The sequence below is a fragment of the Eleutherodactylus coqui genome, chromosome 5, assembly GCF_035609145.1.
Source record: "Eleutherodactylus coqui strain aEleCoq1 chromosome 5, aEleCoq1.hap1, whole genome shotgun sequence".
In the NCBI taxonomy this organism is placed as follows: Eukaryota; Metazoa; Chordata; class Amphibia; order Anura; family Eleutherodactylidae; genus Eleutherodactylus; species Eleutherodactylus coqui.
Window position 1 is genome coordinate 110,377,015 of NC_089841.1, and position 15,485 is coordinate 110,392,499.

The window sequence follows — 15,485 nt, forward strand, 5'->3', positions numbered from 1 at the left end:
TATAATATTGTTTATATATTATAGGTTTTGGATACATAGTATCATTGTCATGGAGGGCCTCATATTAGTCGCGGAAGTAGATGGCCCCATCATAATTGAACTGCTCCATATTTTCGCCAGCCTTTATCTGGCCCTGCATATTCCCTAGTAAGACATATGGGCTGTGATGTCCTAGCCGACAACTCTTAATATTCATTAGAAAATTTTGCAAGGAAAGGAGTCTTATAAACTGGACTGTACATCTTTATTTGATCAACTAAATTGTCATTTAGAACAAAGTAACAAAAATTACATCTTGTATTAATAAAAAAATACACAAAAAACGTGTTAAATCAGTTCCAATGGTATTTATACACACTGCTACTGTAGATATTTGTGTCTATGGTCCCAAGGGTTCCGGTAAGCAAATGAGAAAAGTTAATGAAAATGGCATAAACATACTATAACACACTAATCTCTCATGATCAATGCAGTCTAAACATGTAGAATGAACACAAGATTATGATTTGATTTAATTATATTTTAACACAAAACTATCAACTATTTTACCACATCCATTCAGTAAGTGCAATGTCTTCTAAAATAAACGTATGCAGCATGCATGCTGTGTAATGCTAAGTAAAGTGGGCCCCACTCCCATTACAGAATGGATGGCATCACTGGCGTAACTATAGGGGATGTGGTTGAACCCCGGCCCAGGAGCCTTAGGGGGCCCATAAGGCCTCTCTTCTCCATATAGAGAGCCCAATACTATACATAAAGCATTATAGTTGGGGGCCCTGTTACAGGTTTTGCATTGGGGCCCAGGAGCTTCAAGTTACGCCTCTAGATGGCATCTTCTAGGAGGCTGCCGATTGCTATTGACAGTATCAGGCTATGGTGGTGTTGAAATACAACTGTTACTTTCTATAAGTGTAATATAATACCGGTAAGTAGTGCATCCATAATAGGTTTAACTGCAACTGCGGATAGTGGAATCAAAACTGAAATATACTGAATTATACTTAAAATATACTTATTATTCACTTGCAGATTTAACATTTTACTTTGTAGATGGATGATTTGAAGCATATTTTTAAAACACAAAAAATGTTAAAGTTAGGGTTTTGGGGTTAAATTGAGTTTTTTTTGGTTTTACAAAAATGTGTTTTATTATGCTGACCTTGTATGGATTTTAAACATCATGTAGTATGTCTTCTAGCCTGCAGATGTCAGTGTATAGAAAAGCAATCTGACCTCTCGGATGACAGTTATCAGTCACAAATTTAAAGATGGTCGATGAGTTCATATAATACTTATTGGATGTGTCTTTATTCTAATTGTAACAGTGAGACTTTGTAAAATTTGGCACAAGTCCACTAATAAATTACTTTTTAAAAAGTTCCCATACAAAAACTACAAAAGTTTAGTGAGTTATAAAGTAAGGAAAATGTGCAAAATAGTACAGTAAGTGCAAAAACTGTATTCACTTTTCTAAAGAATTCGCAAATAATTGCAAGATACTAGAAGTAAAGAAAATGCAAAGATTAGATGTCCTTAATGGAGAGAGATGGATAAAATTATACATGGCTGTCAAAGTAATGAGGATAGAAGAGCAAGCATGATGGAAAGCAGATTTTCTAGTTTTGTTCAGTTATCCAGTAACTAAAGTGCATCTCAGCCCCGTCTCCACCAATTAAGATGTTACAAAACACAATACAGGATTCAGATTATTTCAGCAGGGTTTGCGGACAATCTCATCTGTAGGGTAAATGTGCCTGGTAATGAGGAACCGTGGCCAGTAGCTGTAACATAGTTATCATTCAGTGGACAGTTATGTCTATGATCACTTTAAGGGTGCTTTTACACAGGACAATCTGTCAGGCAACAGATGCCCAACAGGCCGTACCAACGTCAATAGTTCCTCTGCTTTTACAGAGGAACGAGAATCGATGATTGAATAGAGTTAGAGTGGGCCGGGGTATAGAGTGCCTTCACACTTCACGCGATCTTTATATTGCTGCATTTTTTTTTTACGCAAATGTCAATAGGACTTTCTAATGTTAAAACTGCATCGCACAAAAATTGAAGTTTGTGCTTTGCGATTTTTGAGCGATGCATTTTAAACATTAGAAATTAGAAATTGACTTGTCCATTCGGGGTTTTTTTTCCATTTCGTGGGGTTTTTTCACATAGGAACTGTCAGTTGCATATGTCTCCTTATTTTTCTCTTAATGCACCCATGATTGTCAATGGAGGGCTGCAAAAAACGCTGCGAAAAACGCCGCGAAAAATGCGCGGAAACGCCGCGTTTTTCACGCGCGAAAATCAGCAACGCAAGTGGGTAGGCGCCCTAAGAGTGGAGTGTGGATATTCCTTATAAGAGATGGACTGACCATTTGGAGAATCATGTCTGTCTCAGGATCCAGATCATTAGTGACACACAGCACACATATGTAGCATTCTGAACCTCCAATTATAGTAAAATATACTATAGAATTATAGTAAAAGAGGTTAAAAAAAAAACTTCTGGAGAAGCTCACCCCATGCACATTTATTCAGCTTTCACCAAGTTCATTAAGGGGAGTATACAACAAAGTTAAAAATACTAGCAACACTTTGCATTGTAATTTGCACCCAAAGGATAAAATAATAATAGAGATGTCTTTAATGGAGCCTGAAGAAAACTAAAGACGGCTGAAACCATCAATTCTCTTCCAATTCTCCAAATTCTCTTCCAATGGCAGATGAGGGGGAAAGAAAGATAGGAGTTGCTGGTTTTTAACTTGTCGAACATCTCTGTCAGCGGTATATCTCCCATGAGATCAAGGGATCAGACAATGGCTTATTCCCCTCTCCTCCTTGAAAAAACATGCCAAGCAGAGTCTATATGTATATGGGAGTTACGGAACATATAACTTAACCAAAAGAGAATTTGAAAAGTAAAGGGATAACTTAAGTCTCTCAGTTTGGAGTTTCCAAATTTTTGCAGATTCAATATCTTGCTAATTGACTAAATTGATTTTTTTTTAGTTTCTGTTTTTCTCATTCAATTTTAAGGTCAGTATCTCCATAAGTACATGTGGTAATTGAAGTGTTACACAGAAAGATCCATACTAATAGAAATCATTCAGTACCAATGGAATTTTTGGATAGTTACTGTAGTAAAAACAGCAATATTTATGGCATTTCTCCTCATTTATTACAAATGTTATGACATTTTCATGATATAAATTGAAAAAATAATCAACTATAAGAACAGTGGGTATGATGGTTCACTTGTATCACCAGATCGTACTATATGTTAATCCTACAAATAATATTTGGTTGGGGAGGGGGGGATTTATAAAAATAAGTGCTAAAAAAATTAGCGCTTCCTAGTAATGTATCAGCACGCTGCTACGTTTTTAACACAGGTTGGGAAGTAGATTGGGAATAGTTTGTTGCTATGGATAACACCTAAATGTTTCTCAGGAACTTTTCATTCCATTACATAGTATGGCCATACTGTGGTATCTAGAACAAATCTTTTGCTGTCAATACCTATACCATTTCCTGCTCCTAGAAAAGTTTTTTTTAACATAAAAAAAGTTACCTATGCAATTTCTCTTTCCTGTAGTTGGACTTACATGTTAAGATTTATTTCCCTACTACATGCTTTGGTCAGATGACACAAAGAGTTAATTCAAATTGAACAAAACCTATAAAAAGGACACTGGCTTCTCCAAAATGTGCAATTTTAAAGATTACACTGAGATATATGGAAAAGATGAAAACTTTATTGGAAGGATAATTATGTGCTGCTCTTACAACTACATAAAAGAGGAATTGCGTAAGTAAATTCTAACTTTCCTGGACGTTCTGCAAAGCAGCACACATATATGGGGATATAATGCGATCCCTGAAGGGTGGGAAAATACCATAAATTACAACTGAACAACTTAAGAAAGAATCTTCTCTCATGGAGAAGTCTAACGTATTGCATAATGATGGATGAAGGTATTTGGTTTGCTTTACAATGCCCTAAAGCAAATGCTTTCAGCTGAAATTTGAGCACATTCTGCCTAAAATGTTACTGTAGCTGTGGTACAGCGGGTATGGATGCCTTCTTGGGGGCGACCTTCCTTCACTTTTGTAGCAAGCGCTAATGGTGTCTCTCAGCCACCTAGCTATTGTGGGGTTGGAGGCTTTCTCCCTTTTCTTTGGTCTGCTTGTAAGCACACTTTTTCTAGAAACTTTCAGTCTGGGATAGATACATTCTGAGCTACAGTACCACGCCATGTCGAGTGTCCAAGTGCCTTTCCTCTAAGGTAGGTTTGGTGCAGAAGGCTGGTAGTATCTGCTGATTGGTACTGGAGAAAGATGGACATTTGGCCCGAATCAAGGCAGAGTCCTGAATATCACTTTATCCTCATGGAAGGATGAATAAGTATATTTGGCAAGATCTGTAACTCTCTAATCCGTTTGGCTGATGAAATTACCATTAGGAATGCCACCTTTTCCAACAGAAATGGCATCCTGTGAAGATTTGAAAGGATGTCCATTAAAACTTCTTAAGATCAGACGTAAAAGGGTTGATTCTAGTTGGCCCCAGGTTCTTAAAGGCCTCTATGAATCATTTTATTGGAGGTTCTGGCATGGCAGCAGATTTAATGGGGGAGTAATAGCTATTGGCTTATGGTATACCATTTCTCTCTTTTAGTTAAGTTTCTTAAAAACTCAAACAACCTTCTTAAAATGAACCTTTCACGTTGAACACATTGTCCTTTCTGCAGCAGGAAACACTTTAGTGGAAAAATGTAATCACTTATTCTTTTAAATCTCCACTCATTGTTGGCCTAGTGTATGGGGCTCCTTTAATCAAGAGGGGCCCAACTCAAGTAATGTAAAGGAGGTTAGGTAAGAAACAGATTGAGTGTGCAAGACAAAATCTATCTAGAGCAGTCAGGAGAAGACAACAGCCTTGGCTTGAATAAATTACAAGTTATACTGAATTGTTTCCCACAAATATCAATCTACTCTATAACATATTTGTGCACAGGACATCAGGCTCAACATGACAGATTCCCTTTCAACACATACTATATGTGTCATCTTTGAGAAAATGTATTGTTTGACCACTTGAAAGATTTGGAACCATATTTGAGCCTCCAAGTCAGCCATGACTGCTTAAAGAAAATCTAGGAGTTCTCCTGAAAATACTTGTATTCCTCAAAAACAGCAACACGGTTTCATCTTTTCTTATAACTCTGCGTTGTGCCATTCCTCTGTTATTCCTCCAATAAAATTATGAGTAAATTGACAACTGGGCGTTACCATTTAGCTTGTCAGCACTGATTAAACAGTGTCACTGTGTAAGGACACACCCCCAACTCCTAACACACAGTTGGCAATCTTTAAAATTTCTAGGAGGAATAACAAAAGGAACATCACAATGTAGTGTCCTAAGAAAAAATGTTTCATATTTTTTTCATTTCTTGTGGGATACAAGTATTTATGAAAACAGACAAGGCAGGAGAAGTGCCAGATCTTGTTAAAGATTATATTAGTAAATTATTGTACAAATACAAAAGCTGATATACAAAATACAAAAATGAAAGCTTCTACAAAAAAATGTGGTTTTTCTACAGTACAAAGTAACAATATGTTGTAAATCACTATGAAATACATACCTCTTAGTTACAATGTCTACAAAAGCCTCCTTGTTGTTGAACCTGGGTGGTCTTATGAACAAGAATTTATTGCCCATGTTTCTATTCACTGTTCTGCTATCAGACTTTACAGCCAAAGATCTGCTAGTGATAACCATTTAAAGTAAAGTTCATATGATCAACATGTGTAGGTGAAGTAATGCAGTCGCTGTAAATGTGACTCAGAGCTAAGCTCAAGATTTCCTTCTTTTCTTTATAAAATCGCAGCTCTCTTCCGGCTTTTCTTGACTCCTCCAATTCCCTGAGAGCAAGCTGAAGCTCTTGAGATATGATTCCAGGAGTCTCTTCTTCCTTCATAATCCAGTCTAAGGCCATGTGGCTCCTCATTCGCTCATCTAAGGAGTACTGGGAGTAGTAGGCAATTACTTCCTGTTTAGTAAACAAAAGGACAATTGTGTATTAAAGAATTTATCATTTGATACATTATATAGTTTTCTATAAAGTCATGCTATGTCTGTTACTAATAAATGAACAAATCACAGATCATTTACCATTCGCTGGGACAAAAAAAGATATGTGAATAAAAATGTGAATGCAACAGTTAGAATATACAAAGCTGTTTGGCCCAAATTTTGAAATGCCTAGTTTGATATAGTAGGTCTACATGGATATCTATGACTGGCCTTAGCTCTTGTAGTACGTCAGCGAATGCATAGCTGCAACAGTGGCTACTGCGCTCCAAAAAAAGGCTGTATGGCATCCAAATGAACCAGTTAAAAATGGAAAAAGTATCTGAGAGAAATGTCTGAGCAGTTTTATTAGCTGATGAATAAAAAGCATACCAACACTCTAGAAATCTGTAGGGGATATGGAAACAGCCAAGTGTGTGTGCTTGGTTGTCAGCAATCTCCCATAGATTTCAATGGAGTATGATAGTGAATAGGAACCTTGGATTATTAGTTGATGCTTTTTCCAAATGGGAGACACCCATTGATCGTTTTTTATGGTTTCCTGTTCACACGTGGAGTAAAGAAACCGCTGTCCATTGGGGCATATGGAGGTCTAATGAGTGGTTCCCATTCTTGAGGGCTTGAGTCACCTTTGTGTTATATAGATGGTCATTTATCTGAATGGCCGCCATGTAATATTACCAATGACTGGCTGACTGAAGCTTCTCCAGCTAAAATCAGGTATTTCCCAGGGTGTTGGCAGTAGAAGCCATAGCCTTTTGAAAGGTGTTGTCTCTAATGAGACAACTCCTTGAAGGCATATGCTAGAGATGAAATAATCAGGATTACAGAACAGTCTGGAATTGGCTTCTGTAACATCTGAATTCTTAATTTAGCCTTTCATGGTTGAAAAATAAACAAAGTGAAGAGTGAATATATTTATAGTTACAAATCTAACTTCAGAAAATTGAGGCCGGGCCTTCCCCAACACATGGTTTGTGTACGGCATTCTTCCACATCACACATGGTATTTATTTCACAATTTCAAACAGATTCAGAACAATGGTGATTCGGTGACTGAAACACAGGATATGCTGCAAAAGGTTTACTTTATAAATCCAGGACGAAAGTAAAATGGCAAGCTGAGGATTTGGTAATTAATGAAGAATGCATGTTTGGCTATTTCTCGGTCTGAAACTAGTTGCAAAGTTATGGAGCCAACACATATAAAACACGGTACAAAATACTGTGACACAGAGAGCAGATGTCAAAACAATAGTCCAGCCCAAATAAGACAATGTAGACCATTCAATTCAGTCCACTGTGACTTAGGATACTGAAATGTGATATTTCTGTTATTTGAAGGAAATAGCAGATAAATGAATAGTCCACATTGAGCTTAATTACTAAATTTGACTAAAACCCCCCATTATTATTGCACAACATAGATAGAATTCATACTTGTAGTCTGTTAGTCAAGCTGTTGATTACCTCATAGACTTTCTGAAGCGTTCAACATTTTATTTCTGTCCATACAAATAATGGCTTTTGAGCTATTGAATCATTTATGGAAATATAACAAAGTCGAGATATTTCACAGAATTAATGAAAAGAGGAGAAAGTATTATTATTGGAATCAAAACTACAATAAATGATCCAAACGCTAGCGCAAAACTGCAGATCAGAGTTTATGTTTAAGGATATTATGGAAAACATTCATTTATGTATTTATTTGGATGCATTTTATAACATAATATATTGAAAAATTGAGTACAGTTAATGATGCTGAATTACATATCAAGAGCCTATAGGCCATGCCAGGTTTGTGAACTAGTGGTCATAGTAGCCCCTTGAATCAGAAGTTACAACCTTGGAAGGCAGTGTTTTCTCACAGCAATCACTCCCTGTTTGTTCTACTAATCACTTTAGTGCCTTTACCCACAAGGAGTTACAATAGTATCCCCACTCCTCCAATAGGCACAGCAGTATATAGCCATAGCAGTGATGACATTTGTGCCTCTCCTTCCTTTCCTCCAGTAGCCACAGTAATGCCCTCCATTCTCCAAGAAGTTATAGAAGGTCCCTCCATCCTCTAATACTCACAGCAGACATCTCCTGTCTCCCTTTCATCTGGGGTCAAAGAAGGAGTCTTTCCCTTTCACAAGTGGTTACAGCAGGGGTGACCCTTTTCCTCCTTGGTCATACTAGGGCTGAGCTTTCTTCACCAGTGTTCAAAGCGTAACAGTTTCTCTACCCTCCACCCCCACCCCAATGGCTCCAGCAAAACTACTTTCCATAATTTTCTCCTTCACCTGGCTTTCTCCAATCCTTTCCTGCTTCGTCACAGCAGGACCTTTCCCTTCTTCTCATATACTCACCTTCTAAACTCTCCTGCATTATGAACTATAATGAGAGGAATTTACATACAGCAGCCTATAGGGCTCGGACAGTACATATATAATAGTAATTACTAGCAACAAAGTGTGTTGTCCCATATGTGACCCAACCGTTCTCCAACAGGCCACTAAAAACTATAGTTATGTTAAAAAAAAAAGTATAAAAACAGTGGATCAAGCAATAAATTGATTTAAAAAAAAAACACACACTGTGTGCCTAGTGTTTTTTTTATATGTATGGTAATTAAGTCATGCCTGAGCCGAACGGACCCTGCTCACTATAATGGTGTCCACCTGGCTGCATTATTTTATCAGGGATTCCCTGCCAAATCTGTGCCAGAGACTCTGAACGGAACCTTCCATGAAGATGAGAATGGGCCGTATGGATTTTCCATCAATATTACAGTACTGGAAACCTCTTGAACTCTTCCATATCTCATTTCTATATCAGAGTCTTTAAGTTCTCCATGCTATAAACTGTAGTATACAGTAGAGCTTTGAAGTGTGCTAGGGCTATAGATTAAAGGGTGTCCTTGCTCACAACCCCCCTCCTACAGATGCATACCACTGATAGGTCTTCATAGCAAGTCAGACATTTTTTACTAAAAAAGTATACTTTAATTACACAGCATGTAATTGTCAGATTATCATTGCCAATATAATTATCAGATTTCTAAGAATTCTAATCTCTAAATCATATCTTTTTTCTAGGAAATTGTAACTTTAATATAGAAGCTTAACTGATTTTTTTAGAAATTCAGATTTACAGGTTTTGTCATTCTACTATCTCAATAACTTCCATGTACAAACTAATTCAATTTATCATATTTAAACTACAAAGCAGATCTCTAACAAATATAATCATTGCCATATGTTGTTTAATCACTTTCCAGTTTTCTCCAGCTTTCTTCTCAGGCCCAAATAAATCCAATTAAATATGAACATAATCCTTAGCTGATAATCTAATCATTCTACGTATGCATCAAACCAGCTTTGGTTGCAGAACCTATTATTACCGCCGGAAATCTGCATTCACCCACATTTTTCCCATCAAACAGTCCTGACTACAAGGTAAAACGCATATATTGGGGATGATGATCACATTCACATTTAATCTGGTCCTGTAGGTGGATGGAGATTGGAGACACATGCAAAGTGGACATCGAGCAAGACATACGCAGATGATAAAAATAGGCAACAGTAAAATAGCCAAAGCATTAATGGCTCCATTGTATTCAGTTTGTGGGTGGATGGGGTTACAGGAGGAGTATTATTGTTTTTAATGAGGACTATCCAAGAAAGTTACTATCCTCATCTATGGATCCACAGGCTAAAGCTGGCCATTAGATTAGAATGCAATGTCAGCTGTATTAGCTGACAATCTAATGTGTATGGGGGCTGCCACACACTACACAGACATCTGGCATTGAGGAAGAGAAGGATTGTACATGTTGGATTCTGACATGTCCAGTCCTGTGCTTTCCCAGATAAGATACTGCCAGAGGTGTCTGGGATCAGCTTGTCCCAGTTTTCCCTCTCCACATTGAAATAAACATTCTCCATTGGCCGATCTGAGTGTTCATGTAGCTGGAGGTTTCAGAATCGATAGCGGTCAGCAAAATGGGCGTGACTGGCTAAAAGGAGTTGTCACTCCATGACAACATTACATGTATAACCAATGGCAGACTCTTCTTTCAACATCAACTGTTTATCAGTAGAGGTGAGCGAGCGTACTCGCTAAGGCAAACTACTCGAGCGAGTAGTGCCTTATGCGTGTACCTGCCCGCTCGTCTCTAAAGATTCAGGTGCCGGCGGGGAGCGGCAGGGGAGAGCGGGGAGGAACGGGGGGAAGATCTCTCACTCTCTCCCCCCCGCTCCTCCCTGTTTACTCCCGCAACTCACCGCTCTCCCCCGCCGGCACCCGAATCTTTAGAGATGAGCGGGCAGATACTCGCATAAGGCACTACTTGCTCGAGTAGTTTGCCTTAGCGAGTACGCTCGCTCATCTCTATTTATCAGGGGTAACAGAAGCTGATCTGCTGATTATTTGGTCAGTTTTAATTTAAAGGTGTTTTTCAGGACTGAACTATTAATAATATACTGTCAGGATAGGCCATCAATAGTTGATTGGTGAGAGTCTATTACCTGGGATCCCCACTAAATACCGAGAGGATGTGTTGCCAAAAAACGCACAGCTCCATACACACTACAATGGCCCGGATTGATACTACAGACACAGTTCCCATACAAGAGGTGACTTCTCCTTTTTGATTCACCCTATTGTGGGTGGAGGCATAGACAGGAATGTAAATACTAGGGTTGCAATCGGAAAAGTGGGTATATGACACAGCAGCTCCTCTCTTCTGGTAATGAAGGGCCCATCTCAAGTTAAGCTGGGGAGGTAAGGCAAGAGACTAAGTGTTCTAATGTAAAACAGTCAACAGGAGAAAATGAACAAAAGGACAAAGATGGCAAATCATGTTATTTTTTGCCTTAATTTCCAATAGTTTATAGATGCCCCTGCTTTGGCGGACTTAGAACTAACATTTTTAACATTGTTGCCCATTCACTTGATGCTCGCCATGTAATACAGTACTGTAATTTCCACTTTGAAAACTATTGGTAATAACTAAAGTACCAAATACCGGAACACATTACCTCCGAGACCATATAGTAAAAGTCAAATTTATCAGTAAGAAGAGTGGGAAGTATATGAAACATCATCAACCTTTGACAGATATTATCCTGTCAGGAATTAACACATCCAGTAAACTAGAAAAAAGTATTCTCTTCAGTTTTACAAAGCAGGTTTAAAAAGTGGACGAGCAAAAGTGAACAACCTTCTGCTATTTTATTATACTTACTCATTTTCTTATCACTATTATAGCAGGTAAGCTTTAAAGCACACCTTCATTTCCGCAACTGGATTATTTGCAAAGGCTTTAAAAATCCCTATTAGCAAATCTGCATCTAGAGCAAGAGGTCCCTAAGGAAGCACACAGTGGTCCATAATAAGCCCATGACCACATAAAAACACAGGGACACAAGCAAAGTGAATCCAAGGTGATTTGTAATATTCTTTATAATTTATTGTAGAGTGTACATTATAGCTTATAACAGTCATTGACTGCTACAGAACCTCTATTTGAAAAGTAAAAGAGAAATTCCAGTTCACGATTAATTGGCATGAAACACCATTAGGGTGCATTCATAAGTCGCTGATTTGCAGCAGATTTTGTTGTGAATTTTTGTGCAGATTTCCCCCTATTAACCCCTTTAGTGGCAGGTTTATTATTACCATGTCAGCGCAGCAAGCCCCTGGAGATTTTTCTGAGCTAATTCAAAGTGGCAAACGTCTACAGTGGCACAATAACTGTGTGCCCTGACCAGCCTTTCAGCACTAGTGCTGTCCACGGAAATCTTCTGGGGTTTAACTGCATGGTCAGTGCAGCAAGCCCTGGAGATTTTCTGGGCGTGCCACTAAAGAGGTTAAAAGGAACTCGCTTTCCCATAGACTTTCATGCACCACTTGGACTTCATCAGTGGCCACGGCAGGGAACCAGAAAGTGGCTGGATGAGGGGGGAGTATAAAAACTACATCACCTGGCTCCCTATCCCCTTGCAGAATAGCATCATGGTGCTGGTTACGGTGCATTAAGCAGAGGATAGGTTCATTTTAATTGAAAGGGTGAAATCTGCTACAGGCAATCATCTGAATGAATGAATAAACCAATTGAACTCAGAATTGCCTAATATATAAAATAGGTTTTTCTAAATTAGAGCTGTTTTCATCCTTCCTGTGTATTTAACATCCGCTACCTCTATAATTATTGTGTATCAACTTTGCTATTAGAAATTCTTGACATTGTAATAAATAATAAAAACTTATACTTTGTACTCATGCATATTGTCTACAAATGAATTGAGCTGTGATTTCCTTATATTTTTTTTCCCTCTCCTCAAAGTATCCACCTTTCGCAACGGTTACAGGATTTATTAACCAAAATGAATCCATATTCATCACAAAGTAGCTTTTGTTATTTTCGACAATTGGGCTGGTGTCTACAAATTAATGAGCTGTTTTGTTTCTATGATTGATACTGCATAGAATGAAATTGTTTCAATGATTTCACAGAATGCAGTGAAAACGCTTTTTGCTATGAAGTGTCCTAAGGCGCAGCCTCCGTGTGTTGTGGCGGTGAATACTTTTTTCCATTATCTGCTTCAGTAAGATCTAGGCCAAATGTTTAGATTTCTTTACTGCCAGTAACTATTTCTTCACAATGATTTGTGTTCCTAACTTTACCATCTGCTTTGAGAACTTATTTCATATACTATTCCCTTAACAGTATTCTGTTATAGTTTTGTTTGTATGTTGAAATCTAGCAATATATAAAGTAAAACCAAGCCATACCATCCACCCAACAGGAAACATTAAAGTAACTGAAGAAGCTTTGTATGTGTTGTTGAAGATTTCTCCATAATGAAAAAATGCAGGCAATGTTCCCCTCTGTTCCTTGTAGCTTCCAGTGGTGATTATTGTAGTCAGACTCTTAAAGGGAACATATCACCTACTGGTATATATGGTTAACTCACTAAAACCATAGAGCGAAAACATCCCATTTTTGTAATTTGCTTTCTGATTGTAGATTTCTTTTAGAGATATGCATTACAGCAGCCTTATGGGCCATATACACAATAAACGGGAGAGGATCCATTGACTACTATGGGAAAGTGTTGTGGGCATGCTCTGTGATCTGTGCAGATGTCACTGTGCAGGGAGGAGGGGGAGGAGATAAGCTGTGACCATAACCTAATGTGAATTGTGGATCCTACGTTACATTTGATTGTAATCATGCCTGTGATAATGATGAGACAACTGTTGAAAAGTTTTCTCTATAGAACATAGAACAAGTAGTATCAGATAGTTATCAGGCTTAGTGGTCAGAGTGAAAACTGCAAGATATTAGAAAATATATATAGTAACAGGGTAAGAGGAATGGTCTGGAGTGGAAGTTATGTGTCACAGAGGTTATTAGCCTCTGTGAGGTAGTCCGGTCTTCTTTCACTCCAGGCCAGATCTTACCACCTGTCCAGCCTGCCATTTAAGGAGACAGGTGGAAGGTAGAGGGAGGTGTGTGTGCCTGGGAGATACAGGCTGCAGTTGCTTTGTGACTTCCATGGTGAACAGAGAGAGGCGCTGTGGACGAGGCGCTACCTGGTTGCAGCAGGACCCCTGGAGGGGACACGCCGGCCCTTGGACTAGAGCCTGAGAGAGTGAAGGCACAAGGAACAGCGGCGCTCTGGACATCCACAGGTCTGTGCACCTCTAAGGACTTGTATGGTTTCCTCAGCTGAGGATTTACCTGTGTCACCTCCGGACTGAGGAGGGTTAAACCTGAAGAGAGACTTTTGTGTTGCTATCATTTACTATTCATCTGGAGACCCAGTTATTTATGTTTGTTAAAGACTGTGTAAATAAACCAAAAGAAACGAAAAGTGACGGTTTGGAGTGCTCTTGAACCCCCGCTGTGCTGCAAGATATATATATATTAGTGGCATAGAAATAAAAAAAAAAATCTTACAAATGTGTAACATCAAAACTTGATTTTTTTAAAAATAGGTCATTTTCTGATGGCATATTCCCTTTTAAGGGCAGTGTTCATGGCTGAGCATCCCTGACTATTTAAACCTAGTACAGTGACTAGATCTTTGACGGAACAACAAGGCTCCTTTTAACTGTAAAGCTGTAATTATTGTATTATTGTATACAGATTGACACAAACTAATATATGATTGCTTTGTGATTGCTGCTTGCCCTGATCCATAATCACATACCCGTTAAGACTGAATTGTGTCCGCCATGCTGTTGGGTTTCTACAACTAGGCTTGTAATACTTCCTGCAAGTTGTCTAAAGTTATACTACAGTTGCTACCTAGGGATTTCATGTGCAATGTACCTTTTAAGGTGGAAAATGTAAAGGCACTTAGACTCCACAGGCAAGCCTACAAAACTAGATCTTTCTCATCTATAGCTGCGACTCGGTGTCAGATTTTAATGTAGTTCTTGAAATCTATTCATGAACTAGAAAAATCATACGGACAATTAAAACTAGGCATTTAAAAATCTATTCTTCTGTAAAACAGTAAGATCTCTAAAATCAGAGGTAGTGTCATGTCTAAGAGATATAGCATAACTGGACATACACACTGTTCTCAGTTACCATTTATATTTTAGTAATTTAATGGTAGACTACCGACAGCAAATATCTGGATTGCTTTATTCTATGCTGCCTAGATTAACTTCCCAACAATTTTGAAAAATATCACTTATGACAGTCAAATATAGTGTGATCCTGGACCAATAGATGGCTGACCCAATAGTCACCCTATGGGCTAGGTAGCAAGCATTTCTGATTGTTGGAATTACTAATTAAGATGCTTCAATATGTTGGAGAGCGCAATAAAATATATTCTCTTTTATATGAGATCATTATGGGAGCACATTGTGAATCCTAGTGGCTTCAGCATGAGAAAATGTAATACCGCCTGTCAGTGTCAATAAAACATCTGCCAAGTTATGGGTAATGCAACTGGTTATATTCTGCACAGATTACTTATTTTCTCCAGCTCTGTATTTAATCATAGCCTCAATAGTTTACTTGCTATTGGCAACATAATTGAGAACAAGAATTGGCATCGGAGATATGGTTGTAGGATTCCAGAATAAAAAACAAATGCATGCTGGGTAAGTGTTTATGGGTTAAACTCATGGACTGTGTAATGTGATATTTCTCACCTGACGGGAGCACTTTGTGTCTCTCAGAGCTTTAAGACTTCCATTCCAGTGCAAGAGCTGAAAGACAATCATGAGTTCCTGTAATAAAGAGGGTAATACCAGGAATTATCAATAAGTTCTATTATGCCACAAATACCTATTATGTAACATACAAATGTAGCAAACATTAACTTGATATTTAATGTGTTATGAAGACAGAACTAGACTCAGC

General features: G+C 38.2%; 1 protein-coding gene across 1 annotated transcript in view; it reads right to left on the minus strand.

The window, feature by feature from the left end:
* Positions 1-222: 222 nt before the first annotated feature.
* Positions 223-15,485, minus strand: part of LIX1 (limb and CNS expressed 1) — a 103,611-nt gene continuing 88,348 nt past the window's right edge. Inside the window, exons 5-6 of the mRNA XM_066603021.1 lie at positions 15,275-15,352; positions 223-6,059 (exon numbers count right to left, since the gene is read on the minus strand). Of these exons, the coding sequence (XP_066459118.1) occupies positions 5,775-6,059; positions 15,275-15,352 (363 nt within the window). The 3' untranslated portion in view covers positions 223-5,774. The remainder of the gene's footprint in view (positions 6,060-15,274; positions 15,353-15,485) is intronic.